Source organism: Rhagoletis zephyria, unplaced genomic scaffold (genome assembly GCF_001687245.7).
Source record: "Rhagoletis zephyria isolate East Lansing unplaced genomic scaffold, Rhagoletis_zephyria_1.1 Rzeph_scaffold_01425, whole genome shotgun sequence".
Lineage (NCBI taxonomy): Eukaryota > Metazoa > Arthropoda > Insecta > Diptera > Tephritidae > Rhagoletis > Rhagoletis zephyria.
The window spans coordinates 83,334-106,460 of record NW_016158509.1 but is presented as its reverse complement, the minus strand read 5'-3'; the positions used below and the strand labels follow the sequence as shown (position 1 = coordinate 106,460).

The following is a 23,127-nucleotide window of genomic DNA, read 5'->3' as shown; positions in this document are numbered from 1 at the left end:
AAGATTTCCCTGGTGGGTAACTCCATGTAGATACTAAAGCAATAATCCAAGTCGGACGGTGGAAGGTCCAATCTATATGGTGGAGCATGTTACTGAGGGTGTACGTGGCGTATGCGTAACATGCTTTACTGCTCGCATTTCATACAAAAAATCTATGCGCATTTTGATTTGACCAATCATTATTTCGTATTTATCCATCGATTTTCTTCATCAGTAACATGTTTTTTTTTTTTTTGTGTAACAGAACAGGCTTTAGTACAAATGCCAAAAATTTGGCATAGAACCTGTTATTTTTTAAATTTTTCTTTTGTTAAAATTTGATTTTTTTTTAATTTTTCGTTAAAAAATAAAAAAAGCTGGAATGATTAATTAATTTGTCAGAAACTATAAGCCCTGTCGGAAAGTGATGTATACACGGTTTATGGAGAATTTCATTGGCTTTTATTTGCCGTATTTTATGTTACGATTTTTAAATTTACTCGTAAGATATTATTTAAGCTGAATAACCGAGCAATTCTACATACAGATTGGATAGTGGCGTCTGGAGAACAAAAACCAAATTAAAATTTGTGATCCAGTGTTATTAAAGATTACTAAAATTAGCCCAATGACTGAATAGCTGTTCCATGTTTTTGTTTAAGTTTTTTTGGGTAGCTTACCCTGGCGCTAAACGAAATCATTATGGGTAATTTTATGATGGATTTAACTCTCTTAAACTCGACCGAATGGTAAACTAGCTCTGCTACAAATTAAGATAGTATAGTGAGAGTGCCCAGACTTTCAAGGATTTCGATAGTTTTTCAAGTTCAAAAGAATACTTCTACAACTTTTTTTTTCTACTCGTATAACGTAATACATATTTTATTGTGTAAGCGAAATAGATCCAAAAGAGAGCCAGCAAACGTTGTGATCTTATTTGGCAAAACCGCCCCCTTTGAAACTAGGTAAAAATTCTGTCTTAGTAGATTTGCTTTTTGTCTTCATACATACATATTCGAACTTTTATTTACCTCTGTTTGATGCGGCTGAATTATTGAGATTTGTTACGGTATTGCCACATGCACCACAAAGGGTTAATGCTCTGCAATTGTAAACTCAAAATCTGTTTTCACTGTGCTGTTGGGCTGCTGCGATTCGTCTATTAGTTTTTTCATTGAAATCATACGGCTTAGTTGAACGCGTCGTTGTTTTACTTATTTAATTTATAATTTGTTAATCAATTAAAAAATATTGTTTTCCTTTTTTTGCATTTTGCCACGAGTTCATACATACTTCATTATCATATTCCGTATCCCAGTTTTGTGTTTTACGGTTTGTTGAATAAAAGTGGTTTAGGTTTAATATAAATTATTGTTATAAGTTTTTTTGTGATGTCATTTTTAGTGTTTACAGTTGTTAGACACTAATTATTGCTCTGCGAAATTTGCGCATTCAAGGGTTTATAGAAGTTATCTAATCGGTATAAAATTTTTGAATGTGTCCAAAACTTGACAAGCTGCTCGTCCTCGAGTGCGAAATTATCAGTATTATCGACAGATGCTGGGGGATTTACAGACCTGCACGAATTCCTAACGGCCCACCTAATACTTCCTTCTCATGGGATTACCTGCCAGATGAACGCGAATTATCGAAAAGATCAGAGATATCCCCCATGTATGACAACCACTAATTGATTGGTTGGCAAGGTTAGGTGTTACCCCGGTGATCTGACTTAGGCATCAAATCAAAGTCGAAAAAATTCTCTAAATGTAAGTTCAGGAAACTCGATACTCCGCGTTGTTAAAAATATCCTCCTGAATCAATTGTAAATAGGAAGCTGCGTAAACTACTAAAAACCTACAACACAGTTCAACTAGAATAAATTGGGTATTGCCAATTTAGTCTGCAATTTATTCAGCATTCTTCGGTAGGTAAGACTAATGTGAAGTGAAAAGTAGGCTGTACAAATTGCATAAAATTAGAGCCTCAAAAGCAATTGTTTCCGACGCGTCGGTATATCCTAGTTGATGTTGAGTACCCTAGCTCACCAAGTTTCACAACCTGTGAATGGGTAGGCTCAGCATTCTTTACTAGTAGAAGTCTAGGAAGGTGGTTACACTACTGAAACCTAAGAAATCGTCCCACAAACGAAAGTTGTATCACCCAATGACTACTTTCCCCAGTAGTGAAGATACTTGAGGCCATGCTACTCCCGTAATTCATGTACTACCTGACCCCGACGATACATTAACATGGATTCCGTGAAGTGAAAATTACCATCACTATTGGAGCTACTTCTGTGAATGTTATATGAGATACGTATTTCAGTCACGCATGCACTAAAAGTCCTGAGTAACGACAATTTACGCTGTATCCTCCGGCAGACAAAGCCAAACTTCGAGTGACCAGTAGGCGCCACAAACTGTCAACACCTAGTGCGCCTCTTGCTTTCACCGGGAATGCAAAAGCCTCCAAAGCCTTAGGACCACAGATTATGTATGCTGATGCTGAAAAGATTGGGTGCTGCGGGTTGTCCCACGCCTAAACTGGGGAAACCGGGCAAAAGGGGGAGTCTTATCGTCCGATAACCCTCTTTTCCCGGCAGCAAAGACACTATTCTATTTCTATTGGACTCGTCAAGATATTTTACCGATCCTTTATCAGCCCTCTTGTTACTACACAAGTTCCTATGTTCGTATATGGGGACTGGTTAAATGTTGTTGTTTAGCCGTCGTGAAGAATGGTTTGAGAGACATGTGAAGAGGTTGTTAGTATCGTGCGGCTTAAGCAGAGTTGGCTCAATGGAACGCGAGAATTAGCAGGCAACTAAAGCTCTTCGTCTGGTACAATCGTCAGAGAGCAGTAAAGATCCCTCTTATGCCTTGGAGAGTTGTGGAATGCAAAAATGATGCATTCACAGGAAGAAAGCATCGCCGTCTGTTGACCCATGGTTATTTATTTCTAAAATTTGAGGGGAGATCCTTAAATAGTACACTTGTTTGTCGATCTTTCAGATGATCACCCTTTACAGTTTCAATCCCTGTAGGCGAGGGAATGTCTGAATATGCTCTAGTAGCCTTGCCATGACAGTCGGTTGGTTGTGACTCGTGGTTAGAATGACGCGTTCGTGAAATCATTGTTGTTGTTAAAGCGGCTACTTAGCCTAGATCAGAAAATTTCGTTGTCAACCTCAACTAACGGTAGCCCAGGTACAGCGTCGCGTCCAATTTTAGTTGAATATATATACTCCGGGGTCTCTTCCTTTAATTCGAAGAGACGAGCCTATGGGAAGGTGTAACAACATTTCCACGATAGCCAGTTCTACTTATCAAACTGGCTTGAGTTTTACGCGAGCAAGGACTATATTTTTGGGATCTAACCCTGTTCAGAGATTCTTGTTGATCTGGTACCGTGGAACAGGCTGGTGAAATGTCCGTCATTTTACGGGCTGTCTCTGCCTCAGCCCTTTCTAGAAGCAAGTTTTTTCTTAGAATCAAGGTTGATCCATTTGATTGTAGATCGACTGAAGTATTTATTTAGTTATCTGTTTTTGGGGTTTTTTTTTTGAAAGTAAGCAATTATCTCGAAGCTGGAAGTCTTTGCTCTCTTACGCGTNTTTTTTTTTTTTTTGAAACTAAACAATTATCTCGAAGCTGGAAGTCTTTGCTCTCTTACGCGCATATAATATCGTAATAACTACTTACAAAACCGCATTTACTGTTCGCTAAATATTCTGAACAAATTCTGCACTCTCTTTTACTATTTTAATAAAAAAAAATCCTTTCGAATTCTCAGATCGCTTCAACAAAACCACTTCTGGTTCCTGGGAGCTCGCGGAGAAGGATGACGAAGTAACACCGCCTGGCACACCGCCGCCCCCGTATCTGAACATGTCTGGCGCGGAAGAGCAACAGCATTCGGCGCATGACAGTAGTGGTGGCGGTGGTGGCATATTTATCGAATCACATCACTTTACACCACTCGCTGGCGCAGCTTCACCAACACCACCAATCACCACAACCATCGCCACCGCACATTCCAATCGCATTTTAGCCGCACAAACGAACGCCACCCAAAAGGAGATCATCTCCATGGAGGACGAAGATGCTTCCGATCAGGAGGGTCCATTCATCGATGAGAATGGCCCCTTTAACTATCTGCAACGCTTGCTTGAGTCAGAGAACGTCGCCTTCCTGGCGGTCTTTCTCAACTACGTGCTATCCAACTCGGAGCCGGCGCCGCTGCTCTTCTACCTAATTACCGGCCTGTATAAGGAAGGTACGGCCAAAGATATGCGCAAGTGGGCATATGAGATACACTCAACATTCCTGGTGCCGCGTGCGCCGCTCTCCTGGTACCGCAAGGATGAATCGCTGGCGCGCGAGGTCGACAATGTGCTGCAAAGCGAATTCGATAAGGTGGAAATTTTACGTAAAGTATTCTGGAAGAGCAGAAAGTGTGCGCGGGATACGATTTGTGCGCAGTTGCGTGAATTCCAGCAGACGCGTACCGAAGGTTTGGGCACAATTTATGGGCCGACCGATGCGCAACTGGCAGAGGCACGCGGCGATAAGCAACGAGAGCAGCATATCTTTGAGGAGACGCTCATGCGAAAGCTGCAGGTGTTGATGTGAGTTAATTAAGAAAAATCATGCTTCATTCGGGTGATTCATCAAAAGAAATTGCAGTAGTATTTAAAATTTTTAATTTTTTTACAAATGTAGTAACGTTTTTCTCCATTGCAGTGAAGAATATGAAAAAGACTTACCTCTAGAGGATCCCAAGAAATTGGCGCTTTGCTCGGCGTTATCAACTGTAATACATCGTATATTTATAACACGCTCGCATCCGAACAGTATTGTGGATCGTGTGCATCACTTTGTTAGTCGTGAGAAGAGTTTCAAATCGCGTCTTATGGGCAAAAATCGGAAAGTAAGGCACATATCTAAGATATACTTTAATTATTTGTATACAAAATTGATTTTTTTCTTTTCAGATGATTGTTCGTGGTCATCCATTGGTATTGCGACAATACTACGAAGTGACCCACTGTAATCATTGTCAGACAATTATCTGGGGTGTGAGCCCACAAGGTTACCATTGTACAGGTGTGTTGAGGATTTACCTTATATCCATCTAAGCTTAAAATTTGTATATTGAATTGGAAAAAATATATATCTGGAAATGATTACTATCTCATTGAATGATATCACCGTTCCTTAAAATTAAAAGAAGCCTCACACGTATATTTTAAGTAAGCTAGTAGAGATTCATAGGTCTGACCGAATTGTTCTCAAAACTGTTTTACATTTTTCGAACACCTTAATATTCTTCACTTTACACCAAAAAAGCCTTTGCGGTCATTGAACCTATTTTTTTTTTAGTTGGCTAGTTCCAATGCTTCCTAGTCACCACCTGTGTTATAATAACCGTGCTTTACCGCTATTCTGATGATCTTCTCGTGGAAAATTAGTTTTTTTTTTCTAGGTAAATTCTAGCTTGCTTGGGCAAATTATTTGATTTCCTGATGAACGCATCGCATTCGCTTAAAGTAACTTCCGTTACGAATCCACAATACATCAGACCTGAGCGTTCACACATTATAGGGAAGTTCTATTCTTGGTACATGTTTGTCATTATAGTTACTATATACTATATCATATATAGTTGAGACAGAGTTCTGTCTTCTGTAGATTAATTTGATTAGTTTAACAGGGCATCACTGTGACACCGATCAGATTTATTCCCCAGCGAAGAGGGAAGCTATTATTGTCGACGATGCTATTGCTAATAAGGCCGCCTCGATGTCAAAGTACAATATATTTTCTCATAATTTTTTTGGCCGACTCTAATGTAAACTTAAGTCTTGCATGTTTTAAAGATACCTAAAACTTCACTTGGAAGGTTCNTGCTTTACCGCTATTCTGATGATCTTCTCGTGGAAAATTAGTTTTTTTTTCTAGGTAAATTCTAGCTTGCTTGCGGAAATTATTTGATTTCCTGATGAACGCATCGCATTCGCTTAAAGTAACTTCCGTTACGAATCCACAATACACCAGACCTGAGCGTTCACACATTATAGGGAAGTTCTATTCTTGGTACATGTTTGTCATTATAGTTACTATATACTATGTCATATATAGTTGAGACAGAGTTCTGTCTTCTGTAGATTAATTTGATTAGTTTAACAGGGCATCACTGCGACACCGATCAGATTTATTCCCCAGCGAAGAGGGAAGCTATTATTGTCGACGATGCTATTGCTAATAAAGCCGCCTCGATGTCAAAGTACAATATATATTCTCATAATTTTTATGGCCGACTCTAATGTAAACTTAAGTCTTGCATGTTTTAAAGATACCTAAAACTTCACTTGGAAGGTTTTTGTAGCCTTTCCTAGACATAAACGCTTAGGTCCAATGAAACCGTAAATTCCCCAAATATTCCGGTCTATGCTAGCGAACCGATTCGAATTTCTATTCGACCCTGACTTTCACTTTAGCAGCGCATTCTTTTTTATATTTTTTACTGCAACGAATTTATCGAAATTAAATTTGAACACTCGGTTTCATAAATAAGATAGCTCTGTTCACACAAATCAGTGCGTTCTAGAATGGTACTGAGTATACATGGGCGTACGCAGAGCATGATTTAGGTTGGACTGAGATTTTTTTAATGTAAATTTTATTAGAAAAGTTAAAATATAGCTAGTAAAAATTTATAATAATTTATCTCATTAATTTTTCTCTTTTTAACCGACTTCAAAAAATGGAGGAAGTTATAAATTCATCGAAATATTTTCTTTATGAATGTTACCGCATAGCTTGGACCACATNAGCTCTGTTCACACAAATCAGTGCGTTCTAGAATGGTACTGAGTATACATACATGGGCGTACGCAGAGCATGATTTAGGTTGGACTGAGATTTTTTTAATGTGGATTTTATTAGAAAAGTTAAAATATAGCTATTAAAAATTTATAATAATTTATCTCATTAATTTTTCTCTTTTTAACCGACTTCAAAAAATTGAGGAAGTTATAAATTCATCGAAATATTTTCTTTATGTATGTTACCGCATAGCTTGGACCACACTAACCGATTTCGATAATTCTTTTTCTGGTGCCTCAGGGTAGGTCCCATAGTATTTTGGTTTAGATTGCCGGAATATTTTTTTATGTTGGATGAGGTGGTACCTCAGAGGTGGTCCCATCTTAATTTGGTTTAGATCCGATTATTGGATCATGAAGAAATTAACGGCAATCTTAAAGTTTTATATGAGAATTGAAGTCGGTTTTGTTTTTTCGCTAAAAAATTACTTGATTATTTATTTGTTCGTTTTTGTTTTTTCTACAAAACCTCTGTGAACGCTAAGCATACCTAAACCTAAGTTCAAGTGCAAACTAAGAGAAAATATTAAAAGATAATAGTACCTTTTTTTAAGTAAATGACTGTTTATCAGACTAACAAAAGTAAGCTGAAAAGGACGATAGGAGGATGATAAAATTATCAAGGAACAACCTGCAGTTTACCAAAACTACCGGAATGGATGTGAAAACACCCAAAGTCTTGATTTATTGCATAAATTTTTTGAATTGGAAGATGATTATGAATTCATAGAAAGAAACTTACATTGAAACTTTGGAATTTAGGACCTGCGTACGCCCATGTGTCTAAGGTATGGAGGCGCCAATATCAATGCGGTGGTGTACAAATGTAAATAGTGACGAATGTTTTGTGACTTGATGCAAAGGCNAGTAAATGACTGTTTATCAGACTAACAAAAGTAAGCTGAAAAGGACGATAGGAGGATGATAAAATTATCAAGGAACAGCTTGCAGTTTACCAAAACTACCGGAATGGATGTGAAAACACCCAAAGTTTTGATTTATTGCATACATTTTTTGAATTGGAAGGTGATTATGAATTCATAGAAAGAAACTTACATTGAAACTTTGGAATTTAGGACCTGCGTACGCCCATGTGTCTAAAATGGTATGCAGGCGCCAATATCAATGCGGTGGTGTACAAATGTAAATATTGACGAATGTTTTGTGACTTGATCCAAAGGCCAGATTATGGTGTGCTCAGCTAGTCCAAACTGAAACAGGTCTGTTCCACAAGAGAATACAAAATATGACCTCTAACTCTTAGAGATAAACGAAGTTTTTCTAAGGCTTGTGAACAAAGCCAAATTTCTAGGCATCAAATTGTATGAGAAGCTGAACTAGAAAAGGGAATATTTCTCAGAGTGGCGAAAATGCTTCTAAGATCTATACACGCGCAAAGGAACCACAGGCAAAAAATGGGTTTTGAACCTATACATCAAGCTTTGGTGTAAGCAGCAATTGTTGTAAGATCAACTCTTCTATGTAAGGTAATTTTAATCAGAGCAATTCCATATTACACTCAGAAGATCTTTTCGGATCCCCTGGGACAATAGCCTTCAATTATTAACGCTCTGCGTGGATATATGAAATACACAGAAACATGAAATCGACACTNAGTCCAAACTGAAACAGGTCTGTTCCACAAGAGAATACAAAATATGACCTTTAACTCTTAGAGATAAACGAAGTTTTTCTAAGGCTTGTGAACAAAGCCAAATTTCTAGGCATCAAGTTGTATGAGAAGCTGAACTAGAAAAGGGAATATTTCTCAGAGTGGCGAAAATGCTTCTAAGATCTATACACGCGCAAAGGAGCCACAGGCAAAAAATGGGTTTTGAACCTATACATCGAGCTTTGGTGTAAGCAGCAATTGTTGTAAGATCAACTCTTCTATGTAAGGTAATTTTAATCAGAGCAATTCCATATTACACCCAGAAGATCTTTTTGGATCCCCTGGGACAATAGCCTTCAATTATTAACGCTCTGCGTGGATATATGAAATACACAGAAACATGAAATCGACACCCCATGTTAATATGTGTATTTTTATTTTCTTCACCTATAAAAAATATTCTGGATCCTGGCCGATTTCCCTAGATGACTAAATCTGTAGCTCCCACAATAGTTGGGTTACAATACCGGGACGACGAATAATTGTTTCTAGAGAAGGACTGTCCCTTGGGTTCCTGGCCGCAGGAACATGGGTGGAAACCACATTTCTAAGGAATGTATCAGTACCTTTAAATGAAAAGGAGGTTTTGGAATTAATTTTTACTTAAGTTTATGAAAGGTGGAGTTAAAACACGGTCGGTCGGAACTCGTATCGTCTTCCCGGGGGTGTTTTAGAAACTTAAAAGACTACCAAACAGTTCTTTTTCTTCTATGAAAATCACTGAAACCAGGAAAACCTTGTTCAAACCCCAATGATTCTCATTGCCTTCGGACCCGGATCCTTTCAAATTTTCATTCCCGATTATTACTCGTAAGTAGCTGCCTCAGGTGGTGCAATATCAAGGGTCGGGCTGTACGTCCAGTGCTCTTTTTGTGATCAGTTCCATCCATTCACCTAAATAATCTATACCAATATATATTTTGAAAGCCGTTTTTTTTTGTGTTCGCAAAGCTTGAGAACGGCTAAACGGATTTTTTTTTTAAATTTCGGACAATTGCCGCAAGCGTCCCAAGGATGGTTTTAGGCTAAAACTACATATGTAAATGGGGCGTGACACCTCCTATACAAACCGAATTTTTTCATACTGCATATCTCTGGAAGTGTTCATGGTAGAGTTCTGGAACTGGGTATGGAGATATACGAAATCAATCGCATACTCTTGGAGAAAAATTGGAGCTATTTTGAAAAAGGGGGCGTTGCACTTCCCATACAAACCGAATTTTCATGCTGCATATCTCTGAAAGTGTTCTTGGTAGAGATTTGGAACTTGGTATGGAGATATACGAAATCAATCGCATACTCTTGGAGAAAAATTGGAGCTATTTTGAAAAAGGGGGCGTTGCACTTCCCATACAAACCGAATTTTCATGCTGCATATCTCTGAAAGTGTTCTTGGTAGAGATTTGGAACTTGGTATGGAGATATACGAAATCAATCGCATACTCTTGGAGAAAAATTGGAGCTATTTTGAAAAAGGGGGCGTTGCACTTCCCATACAAACCGAATTTTCATGCTGCATATCTCTGAAAGTGTTCATGGTAGAGATTTGGAACTTGGTATGGAGATATACGAAATCAATCGCATACTCTTGGAGAAAAATTGGAGCTATTTTGAAAAAGGGGGCGTTGCACTTCCCATACAAACCGAATTTTCATGCTGCATATCTCTGAAAGTGTTCATGGTACAGTACTGGAACTTCGTATGGAGATGTATATGAAAACAAGCCCATACTCATGGAGAAAAGTGGGGCTATTTGAAAAGACGACGTAAGCCCTATAAACGTACCGACTTTTAGCTATCTTTAAATGTATTTCTAATTCTTCTGTAGGTGTGTTTGAGAGTAAAATCCTCCTACACATGTGCCCGGTTTTTAACGAAATTTGTGTGTGTTTGAGTCTCTGAATGGTTTAGTTTCACAATTTAACCCGCCAGTTGACGCTGTAGTTGAGTTATTACTAAAAATCTAATTTATGATCCGATTTGGCTAATATTTAAAATATGTATTGGCTATGGTAAGAGAAATACTATTGCCGAAAAGTGCTGCCAAGTGGCGTTGGAGTCGAGTTATTACTTAAAATAGCCAAGTGAGAAAAAGTGCCGTGAATGTCAGATTAAATCGACCTGTTGCGCCATTGGGTATATGGAACTTTCCTGTGTTACGGTGATTTTCCAATGTTATTATGCGTTCAAGGTTTTAAGGTACTTCGTGTGAAATAAGTATATGTATATAGTATTTCTGTAGAACAATGATACGCACCCATTTTGAAATTGCCACCAACTATACTATAAAGCTTCTAGGACAGATTCACTATACAACGGGGTCATTGTTGCTGCCAGGGAGTGAAGAGGAAAAAATTCTTCAAATTCATTTCGTTTTCCGAATAACCGTGCCATGAAATGCTGCACAGTTGGAGAATTTCAAGAACTTCTTCACGGATATAATACTTCCCTTAGCTTATTTAAATCGGCAAATGACTAGCAAACCCTAATCTTGGCAGATAAATGTGCCAATGAAAATCGTAAACGTGAATTGCTGGTAAAAATGTTGGACCAAAAAGTTTCAATAAAAGAATACAAATTTTGGGCGGTACGAAGTTTGCCGGGTTTGCTAGTCTATTAGTCTCGATTGTAGTATCATAGATTGTACTATAAATTGATTATGATTTAAAAATTCTTAAAATCGATTTCTTAACCTGTTCTTTTTTCTTCTCTACAGACTGTAAATTAAATATTCACCGTCCCTGTTCGAAAGTGTTAGATGAGAATTGCCCAGGTCCGTTGCCGCAGTCGAAACGAAAAGAACCACATAACGATAACAAAATCAGCAAATTTATGGGAAAAATACGGCCGCGGACATCGAGTGACTTTATTTCAAGTGAGTAAACGAAAATCATAGTTATGATGAAATATTACTAACCATAAATATTTTCTTTTTAGTGGAAAAACGCGCACGTCACGAGGAAGATTTCGATCCCACGGATTTTGCAAATGGTAAGTTTAACTGGAGAAAATTAATATTTTTAGGAAAAACTTTTTATTTTGTGAGAACCACCTGTAAATAAGAGGAGACGTTTGTAAATGGGTTTTCGATATTACTACGAAGAAGTGGAAATTTAGTACATACATAAATAACAAGTAATTTTTAAGCAAAAAACAAAACCGAGATTATGCGGTAACATACATAAAAAAAATGATTCGGATGAACTGATAACCTTCTCCTTTTTTTGAAGTCGGTTTAAAATTTGTTTCATTTGCTTGAAATTTATCATTTATCAAGCTCAAGATCACTCTGTTCAAACTTTAGAATACATACCAAAACTTAAGGAGATAAAACCAAATATTTTTGAGTAAATAATTTATTCTGTGCGTAGGTATGCTATGTGCTCAGTTGGAAAAATAAGCAATAAAAAACCAAGGAGCCGTTGGCTGCCATAAAAAAAGCTTCTCATAAAAACCGTTTGCCATTTAGAGATGCACAGTGGAAAAAATCATGTTGTGGCAAAAAATCTGCCTACTGTTCAAATCTGAATGGATTTGGATATCTTTTTTTTTAATGTTTGTTTTTAACTTACTTTTAGCGCTGCAGCTGCGCCCTTTTTTGAATAGTGACAAAATAATCTCACAAATTTAACCCAAATTACAGGCTCTAGTAAAAACTTTTAAAATTTTATATCTAGTCTAGTAAAATTTTAACTTTTATGACTGATGGAGGATTCCCAAATTTCTAAAAAAAAAAACAAAAAAAAGCGTTGTCCAAATGCTCCTATCGGAGTGCATCTACTGCTATCGGAGCAACGTCCGAACGCTGATACTCATACTGCCGCAACTAGTGTTGAGTGCTTTGTGAGTAATTTATTTTTGTTTTCATTTTAGACACGCAATGATGAGAAATTTTGGCAACATGCGCGTTTGCTTTTGCTCTCACAATCCCTACGACGCTCTCGATATGTTGCTTTCGTTTCATTATCCCTCTCAGTGGAAACTCTCTCTAGACATTTGTCGCGGCACCCAAGAGGTGCGCATCATATGATTTACCGGCTTTTTCAAGTGGCGTCAATAACAACCCCAAAAAGAGTTTTTTTTTTATTTGTGTTGTTGATAGTNCGGCTTTTTCAAGTGGCGTCAATAACAACCCCAAAAAGAGTTTTTTTTTTTATTTGTGTTGTTGATATATGTACTGTATGTATTTGTTGGTTACGAAAGGATACGGGCAATGACTGCGACAACAGCAAGGACGATGTAATCTAATGCGTTACTTGATAAGTGAAAGCATTAAATGATGTTTCTGAGGGGAAATTTTTTCCTTGAAAGTAATACAATGTTTCAAAGTAATTGATTTGAAAACTTTTGCTTTAACAAAAGTTGATTAATTGAGAGAACGAAGTCGTTTAATTATGAGCAGTGGTGTGAATAAAAAATATGTACTTATGTACAGTCAGTCAATATTTTTTAAATATGTTGTTTTTCGCCAAATTTTTTTTAATAAAAATATGGTTGATTCTACAATAAAACCCCCAGAATCAGAGTTCCAACCTTCAGCAAATTTTCATTCAAATATCGCACTTTTTGTTTACACTTTTTCTAAAGTTGAGTATGCAGTTTTTTAGCCCATGCACGTCCGAGGAAATAATTTTCGTAAAGTTTTTATATGGAAAAAATGAGCGACACCTCCAACAAAAAAAATTGCCAAAAATCTATGGTAATTCCCAGCTTCCTCAGACGTGCACTTTATCATACTAATATTGAATGGGCTAAAAAACTGCATACTCAGCTTTAGAATTGAAATAAAGAATGTAAATAAAAAGTGCAATATTTGAATGAAAATATGCAGAACTTTCTTTAATTTTGCACCAGGTTTGGAATTCTGATTTTTGGGGTTGTAGAATTAACTATATTTGCATAAAAAATGAGCGAAAAATAAAATATTTAATAAACTGTGGTCCGTATTGCAAAAAACTCTGTACCTAAACTTTATTGATTTACTATATGTACATACTATACATACATATATGCATTTCACCTTATATTTTTTTCTTACTGATTGTTAAAAATATTAATAAATGCATTTCATTTCCTTTTACTTACTCGCGTTAAAGTAAGCTTCCAATTGTCGGTTTCGCCAGCTATTTCAGTGGAAAATGATTTTTTCATTTCTACTAGTTTTTACATTAAATTCAAATAAAAAATAATAATGTTTCATTTAAATTGCTTTCGTGAAACTGACTATAAATGTCTTAATCTCAATCGTTGCAAGTTTTTAACAGAAGTTTTAAAGTCAACATTAATTCAATTCCATTAACCCAAGCTTCCACACACACCTATGTATGAACGTATGTATACTACACGCGAAAATCAAATAACACCTCCTTCCACACTCACCATCCACTTTTTTACAGCGCAGCGAAGAAAGTTCCTTCGTATGTTAAAAATTTTCGCACTGTCTTGGTCTAGACGCTGTCGTCGGTTGTTACATAGCTGAAGCGTCGAAAGTTGTGAGCGACTTCAATGGTTTAACTACCGACCGCGCCCGTTTTGCTGCCACCTTTCCCATCTACAAGCACTCGAACGATTGCTCTGACTGCCTACTAGAAGCACTCCTTTGACTTTTCTTTAGCCTCTGGATAGCTGCCTGCCTGTCTACCTTTACGCTACAACTACATATTACTTTAGTGTGCGGATGTGTGTGTGTGTGTACCCATATCGACTTCAACATTTTTGTCATTCTGTTTTATTTTTGCGCGATTTTCACAGCACTTATTTTCTTTTGTTGCAGCCATCTGCATGCTCTTCCTTAGCGTTATTTTGAATATGTCTATTGTTTACTTCGGCATTTGGCCTTTAACAGGTTTTCTCACGTTTTGTTACGCTTACGCTCTGGCGTGACACGTTTGGCATTTCGGCAGTTGGGTTCATGCATAGCATGGCTGCAGTTGTTGAGTCGCAATCGCAGATTCGGCCGCAGTCTCAGTCGCTGTTTGCAATCTCAGTTTCTTAACAACATAGAATTATGTTCGCAGAGCTCCTTAATAGGTAAGGACCAGTAAATATTGAAGCATTCAACGTCGACGGCAAATTTCTGGTTTTTGTCCATATGACCATATTTTTCGTTGCCGCTTATTTTGTATTGCTGCATATTCCTTTTCAATGTACCTTTTGTGTGTAGCATGTTCGCATCTTGTACTTTGATTTGTATACCCGCTTAGCGGTGTTAAGCATGTGCCACCAAATTGACTTTGCTTGCGTTCTCATGCTATTTATACGTTTCACAATTCCTTCATGGTTTATCTGCTATCGTCGGTTTGTAGCCAAGTTCCTATATACTATCGTTTTAAAATATGTTTGAGTTGAGTTGCTTTAATACTGATTGCACTCATAGGCTTCACTCGTTTTTTCTCAATCTGTGTTGACAAGGGCAAGCTTGTCAATATTCGGTTTTTTGTTAAGTACTTATTACTCGCTAAGAACTTAAGTATGTTCTATCTTTCTCTCATCTTCCTAGCTCTCCCAGAAGATGTTACGCTCGACCATAAACTACATAGCATTCAGTTTTTAAGCGTCTGTTATTACTCCTGTGCAGTGTTGCCACTCAGACATCCATTTTTCATTATTTCGTTAGTAGACTATCCAGCGTTTTTTAAACAAAATCACCAGCCACGGTAGTAGTAAAAATTGACTTTGTACTCTCGAAAGTTGTAGCCAAGTTTTCTCCTCAAAGCAAACCGTTTTAACTTGCCGGCGAAATGCACCCTTGGACTAGAGATGAATTAAGCTCGAAGAATAAAAGTGCCTTTAGTGTCGCCTTAGTGTCGCTTAGGGGTCGTAAACTTATCGCTGCACACCGACTAATGGCGTAGATCGACAGGACTTGAGCGGCATTCACAGGGAGTCGGTCTCAAGTTACGTATACTGCAGACCTGTGAATGCCGCTCTGGGCACACAACCACCTGACGTGGACGAAACGTCTGCCTCGGGAGACTCGGACCACAATAAACCTACTTCGCTCTAGCTACTGCAGCAGCTCTTGTTTAATGGGAGCAGCATATAGAAAGTAGGCGGAAATCAGTCTGCTGGCTAAGGCTTTGTGAAGTCTTGCAACTTGTTGGGTAGACGAGATACGCTTCCGTTGTCTACTTTGGGAGACCATCATAGCCCAACTTCGCTAAACGCAGGTATGCCCGAGATGCGGAGAGTCACCTGATGACTCACGGCACCGCTTCGGAATCCCCCAAAACACCACTCAACTAACGCTTCTGTCCTTTTGGGCCAACCCATTCGGAGTTTCCCGTTAGTTGAAAATGACGACAACGATTGAGGAACAGATCTAGGCAGGATTGAATAGCCGCTACAACAACAACCTCCCGTTAGTTTATTACCAAACAGCTGATTTCTGTTTTTAACTACACTCAATTCATAAATTTTTCCACTCAAAAGAACTAACCAAAGCGTGCACTCAAAATGTGTTAACTCACTCATTTACCACTGCACACAAATAACTTACGTCTCCTATTTGCAGCGCTCTAGAGCGCCTTCCAAACGAGTGATTTCTGGCTGCCGGCACAAGCAGCCAACGACAGCGCCAAAGCGAATGGAGGCATAAATGTCAGAAACAATAAAATAGTGTTTTTCAAAACGGCAAAGAAAGTGGTTGTTGTGCGAGTCGCAAGCAACAAGGCGGTATTTTTCAAATTTCTATGCTTTTGGACGGTGTGGACGACGGTGGTGCTGCGTCTACGACGGCTGTTTGAGTGATCACACTGGTGTTGCAAAAGGCGCGCGGCGGTACGATGAGGCGCGGCAGCTGATAAGTGAAGGAGTGTTAACATTTTGAAAAAAAAAGAAAACGGAAAGTTTGAGTAAATTAAAAGTAAATAATGTGTAATTTATATAAATAGTGTTGCGAATCATTTAATAGTTGAAAGTGCATAATTGGATTAAGTGTTATTATGCCAGCAGCATTAAATTTAACTGCAGCAGGGAAAAAAATATTAGAAAATTGAAAACAAAAAGAAATTTAAAACAGTGAAAGATGCAGCGAAAGCGCAAATTAATATTAAGTGCATCAAAAATACAACAACAAAAAATGTGAGAAAATCCCCAACAACTCGGCATTAAATTAAATCAATAAAAAAATTATATTTAAAGTGATTTCAAAGTGATTGCAGCAAGTAAATTTTTGTGTTGTGGCAAAATAAAATTCAATTTGTGCATTTGTATGTATGTACGCTTGTATGTATGTACATATGTATGCAAGCATGCATGTGAAAGCGGAGGAGCGTCGCGGTTTGTTGTTAGTGTGCCTTCTACACACACGTTAACACACACCCACACCCACTAAGTGTTACAGCGCGCAGTGCATCACTTGCTTGGTTTGTTTTTGTAGGCCGTAAGCGATTTTCCTGTTGCCAGCCGCTCCTTTTCCTTCCTGTCAAATTAGATAGAAAATTTGCAAACATTTACAACAACTAGATACCCTACAAGACAACAGTGTTAAAGTGCAACGAAAAAAAAAACGTAATACGGATATGGATACAGAGTCGAAGTCGCCAGATACATATCAACATACATGTACATATGTATGCCTTTGTATATTATGGACCTGTACATAAAAGTCATCTCGGTTGCTCGCCCTCAGTGCTCATGCAATTGTAACTACAGATCTGTGCTCGCGAATATAGTACGAACCTGAAGCGCTGCAGCAGGCAGTGAGCACCCTGGTATCGTTGAGCTCCAATCGGCAGAGTCGGCTGTGAAGCATCCCAGCAACCATTGCACTGACTCGGCTGCTGACTGGCTGTATGGCTGGCGATTGCCTCTCAACGTGGCGTGTCTCCACTTACACTGTGTAACTGCCACTGGCACTGCCACTGCCGCTATCGCTGCCATTGACGCCACTGCGAAATCTTTTCTCCTTGTATTTTGCAATTTATGTGCATACGTTCATACATAAATATGCACATTTATCTCGTTGATAGTATTGCACAAATAACCGTATGGTTTTGGCTGGCATCATAGTGCCATGGAGCCGGCATGGCATATTGTAACATCGTTGCATCTTTAGCTGCGCTTTGGTTTAATTTGTGCTCTCAAGTGGATTAATGGTGTCAGCAGTTTACGATTTTTTTTTCTTACCTTCTACTTACTTGTTGATGCTCTTTTGCACCTCATCCAAACTGCTTCACTTCCTACATCTTGAACATCTTCATACCTTAAATGCCCAAAAGCTGCCGCCCGCCTGAGTTCAATGTATTGCATGATTCACTGCCGCTTAGTTGCCCAATGCCTGTTTCTAGTTTGTCTACAGTTTTTTTGTTATATTTATTTTGTGTTTTTGTTTTCCTTTTTGTATTTTAGCTGCATTTGCACTTTTCCATATCCCCTTAATTAAATATAAATCGCGTGCAACATCATATTTCCCTCTTTCAGTGTAAAAAAGCATAAAATGCGGTTACCTTTTTAGCTTGGCTCAGCTTGGCTGGGCTGGAGCAGCAGCGCATTGGCGCGAAGATAAGGAATGCTTTTGTTTGTATTAGTGAGTAAACATTATTTTAGTCATATGTTTCCGCAGTGTGCCTTTATCTTTACCTTCAACTAATTCCTTTCTAATTTGGTGCAGTTACTTCTTTACAAATGAATGCGTTCTTGCTGGTTGAAACTTCTGAGTCCAAACTATTAGCTTATACAGTGTTCGGCTTAGAGAGGTGAAATAAAATGTATTTATCGGGCAACTACACACATATGGGGTATTCCATGAGAAAGTGAAACTTTGTGCCCAATTTTAAAGTAACTTATTGAAGATGGAATGCTTGATGAATCAATGCAAAATACGCCAAATTAACGTATTTTCGAAGAAAAAATTAAGTTATATTATTTTATTACACTGTAAAAAACATTAGAAAATTAATTGAATACGACAATATTTCTTAATACAGAAGGCTCTGCAAAATCAAGTATTTACAAAGTTATTATTTTTTTGAAGTGGGGAATAAATGTTTCGATCTTTCTTCGTCCCTAAGAAGCAACATGGCATTGAAAAAATCGGCGTTTAAATTATATAATGGGATGAGATTACTGCGGTTTTGCATGTCCACCTGTGACAAAAAAGTTTTAAACTTCGCATTGCTTAGTCACTACTTTAGGGATTTTTCGATTATTTCATAACTAGAGTGTGTTTATACTATGCAGACCTATTTCATTTCTTGTATTATATTATAAGTGCCTACTTTAGAGATTTTGATACGTTTCATCGTGTCCCGTCCGTGACAATCACTTATATATTTTTTTAATGGTGCCTAAAATAAAAAAAACAAGTTTAACGTTAACTAAGTTTAATGTCACAAAACTTTGATGTTCAGGTTGACTAAACACCATAATAANCTATTTCATTTCTTGTATTATATTATAAGTGCCTACTTTAGAGATTTTGAAACGTTTCATCGTGTCCCGTCCGTGACAATCACTTATATATTTTTTTAATGGTGCCTAAAAATAAAAAAAAACAAGTTTAACGTTAACTAAGTTTAATGTCACAAAACTTTGATGTTCAGGTTGACTAAACACCATAATACTTTTGATGGGCTAAGCGATGTAGTAAAAAATTTCGCGTGGCTAACTTGAAAAGTCAAGGTAAACATTACTATCATAGAGACGCCAGAGAATTCTATGATGAGAGTTGCTTAACAATAATCCAAAAGTCAATACCAACAATTACCTTGAAAGTTCCAACCTAGAAAATCTAGAAGTTCGCCTAACATATAAATTCCATCTAATAAATAGCATTTAAGTGACAAAGATATATGTATGTATCTGCGAACAAGTATTCTAATGCAGATAAATTTTCGGATTAGACATCGATACTCAAGATCTTTTCTGACGTTCTATGGTTCCACCATTTGTCCATGAAATCAGTTTTCCAAAAATATTTCAACTCCAGCCACTCTTAGGGCCGGTTACTCAATGTCTGGTTAACACTAACAGCAGGTTAGACATCGCTATCGACGTGATAGCAGGAGTCGATATCCATGTTTAACCTGTAGTTAGTGTTAGCCAGACATACATAGCTAGTCTAAACAAACTTGAAAATCATTAAGGCACATTCGAAATTGCATTGCAATCAAATGCACCGAGCAGAAGTGCATTTGGAAAATGCATATCAAATATCATGCGTTTGCGAATAATCCATTCTCCCATGCATTTGAATACATCAATCTGGCGACTTCTAGATTTCGTTTGGTATAACTATTGCACCCTAAAATAGATCCTGAGGGCAGCACTATATCGTGAGTCTTACAATGACTCTACTGTGATAAAAGTGGGTGAATTGATCTTGTATTTGGCCTCTAACATTTATCGTACCTAAGCCCTTTGATATGGATTTCACTAGAAGCTCCATTTCATGAAGAAAATCGTACGGGTCCCACCCGTAACAAAAGTTGTCCCACCCGTGACAGGAGAATTTTGATTTTTTTTATTAATAAATAACTAATTGTTGTTTTGGTTTGTGCTTTGTTAGGATTGCTGGTTCTTTTCTGTATAGTAAAACACCTAATTCAGATAGAAATGTTAAGTAAATTCACAGACTTTCCGTAAAATATATGTTCTGAAAAAGCAGTGTCGTTTCTTTGTTTTACCCGTGACAGAAGAAAGAGCTCAGAATTTTCCAATATAAAATCAAGTTGANTGTCGTTTCTTTGTTTTACCCGTGACAGAAGAAAGAGCTCAGAATTTTCCCATANTAATAACTCGAATATTAGTGAACTAGGTGAAGCTTTATCGAAATGTAGAATTGCTTAGCCTTTTATACTTAAATTTAAAAAAGAAAAACTATTTTGCTGTACAAATGCTCCACCCGTGACGATGGAATATCCCATATGTATTTAGGAAGGCGATTAATTGTATCCCAAACTTAATTTCAATTGGCATACATCCAAAAGGAGTCGCGGTGTGCCCTGCTAAAAAGGCTCAGAGAGTAAGTGCCGTGAATGTATGTGGAACAGTGGCACATATAAAATCCTTGGCAACGTTTAAAAAGCTTCTCCCACGGAATTATGTTACTGATGTAGGACAGGGTTGGTCTGAAAGAGCGCCTATAAAACCTATTGAAAGCTTTAAAAAGATTCTACCGCGGGCTATGCGTTGGTCGTGTCTGATGTAGGACAGAGATGATTCAAGGGAGTTTTCACCACTTCTGTTATGAACCTTAAAAAAAGCTCTGCACGAGTGCCTAAGAAGTGGCTAGTTCTAATATAGGCAGATCTTATATTGTATGTATACTGAATGTGGCCACTATCGTATGATAGAAATCTTCACCTTGACATCATGAAATTATCTGTTAAAAGAGGCTGACAAAGAAACCGAAGTTTCCGAAATGGTTTGCGTTGTCGGTGGACACCGGTCTTTATAGAGATTTTTGGTGCGGGTAAGTCGCTTCGTACATATTTCCCACACTCCCACACTTATGTGCTAACTATCGGCAAAACTCCTAAGATATTAGGGCGTATTAAAAAAAGCGAAAAAATCGATTTTTTCTCTTCCTCTACATAACCACTTCTGCAGGGAAAACTTGTTGGTGTATGTCTTTATTAGAGCAAGATCTGCAAAACACAGTTTGCTAAGACGACGCCTCCAAGGATGCTTACTGCGAGTTTGCTTTACTTCAAAAGTTCCTAAATCCGTTAGCCTGTGGCCATAAGAACCTTGTGAACCGCTTTGTTGGTCCATTGGCCAACTGTTACGGCTATGGTGTACTCATAACGCTCGCAGATTTGCGTTGCCAACCCCTCGTCTAACCATCTTTTCGCTTATTTCGTTGCCGCCGAAACGCAATTAAAAGTGGTGTACACGTTGATCAATTGTGCTCGATTTCATTACTTTGGATCCTAATGAAAAGTGCCTGACGATGGCGCGTTGGTGACCGATAATATCGATAATATGATTGATTGATATACTATTCATAATTCCTCCGAATAGACGCGCTCACCATCTCCCTTTTCCATCTTTGAGGCATCGGTGTAGATGGCATCAAAATGCTCTCCCGTCAATGGACCGGTGTCCCATCCTTCTCTAGTTGGAAGCCGTATGCGAGTCTTGAAGTGAAAATCTTAAAATGACGTAATGGGACCTATCTCAGCTTTAAATCAGCCTTGACACCGCTGCACCGCCCCCTTTTAAGTCCATTTAAGATTTTCCCCTGTCCCAGTCGATTTGTACTTGAAATTTGATTCCTTTAATTAAAGGCCCTATGAAGAATTTTGGATGCTTTAAGAAATTGTCCGGCCGACACCAAGCCTTGTAGGCGTTATGGCCTTAAGCGCTAGCGCCACAATATAAAACTTATAGCTGAATAAAGTGCTGAAAGCCTGCAAAGCGGTGTACGCCTGAAAACTCTTTTGTGGAATTTTGCTCTGAGCCCATACTACATTTTGTTTTCAATACCGCACTTTAAACTGGTGACGACTATTTTGAAGAAATGTCACTGGTGACAGCTTTGGATCGAAGAATGCCTGGCCTTTCTCCCTCTGTTGCCTCAGAATACTTCCGAATCAGGCTGTGGGCACGGAGAAAATATGGGAAATGGCAAACAAGGAAAACATAGAAGTTTCCGGGCTTTTGGTAGGTTCAGCGAGCGAAAACGCCTAAATCCAAATTTACAAAATCTTGCTGGACTTCGAGTAAAACTTCGAGTAAAGACCAAATAGTTATCATAAGTGATAGTCATATAAGTGAACCTCTCGCGGGACTGGCACCTAACCTAACCTAGTAACACGAAAGTGGTGGGATCCCGCTGAACTCAATAAGAAGTTCATTAGTATATCGACGGCTGAGTGGAAGATCGACCCATCTCGGCAGCCGGTTCGAAAACGCCCTATCTCAGAAATCTTTTCCAGAACGCCGTACCTCAGAATTTGGCTGAAGAACGCCCTATCTTAACTGAAAATATATTGCAAATATGTTGAGATGGGGCGTTTTTGAATCAGGGCGTTTTGAACAGAGTTCTGAAATAGGGCGTTCTTGAAAAGTTGTCTGGGATAGGGCGTTTTCGACCTTCGAAACTTGACCCTTTTACGATGATTTGAACCCCCTTCATGACATAAAAAACTTCAGTTTTATAGGTTTGGGCAATAAAACCCGTTTATTTTTCCTTTTTTTTTTAAAAATTTTGGTATTTTTTCAGGATTTTTTTTTGTATTTTGTGCAACTTTGCGCTTATGCATTCGCATAAAGGAAATTCCATATAGTTTTGCAAGAAAAAAAACTTACAAAAGTGCAAGATTCCGCTAGCCTTTGACATAATCCGCCACATCCGTTTTGGGTATTCCCAACATGAAGCAACTAACAATGCTGCGGTTTGAAAACTACCGCATCGATTTAAAATCGTACGATTTGTAGCAAATGCCTGAATGTTGTTGTTACTTCAATAGCATTAGGTATTTTATTTCAGCGAGCGCGCAAGCAATGAAGTCACACGCACAAGTTACTATTACTTTTCAATCGCATACACAAATTTCCTGCGTACATTAAAGTACAACAACAAAAAGATTCAATTCCTGTTGAAATAATTTCAGCAAATGACGGCATATCCTGCGTGCTG

At 38.0% G+C, this 23,127-nt stretch overlaps 1 protein-coding gene across 1 annotated transcript in view; it reads left to right on the top strand.

Annotated features, from left to right (window-relative positions):
• The window catches only part of LOC108363976 (uncharacterized), a 32,974-nt gene extending 21,372 nt beyond the window's left edge, over positions 1-11,602 (top strand). The window contains exons 3-7 of the mRNA XM_017617514.1: positions 3,775-4,609; positions 4,725-4,911; positions 4,976-5,087; positions 11,257-11,415; positions 11,478-11,602. Coding sequence (XP_017473003.1) covers positions 3,775-4,609; positions 4,725-4,911; positions 4,976-5,087; positions 11,257-11,415; positions 11,478-11,602 — 1,418 coding nt within the window. The remainder of the gene's footprint in view (positions 1-3,774; positions 4,610-4,724; positions 4,912-4,975; positions 5,088-11,256; positions 11,416-11,477) is intronic.
• Positions 11,603-23,127: the final 11,525 nt, after the last annotated feature.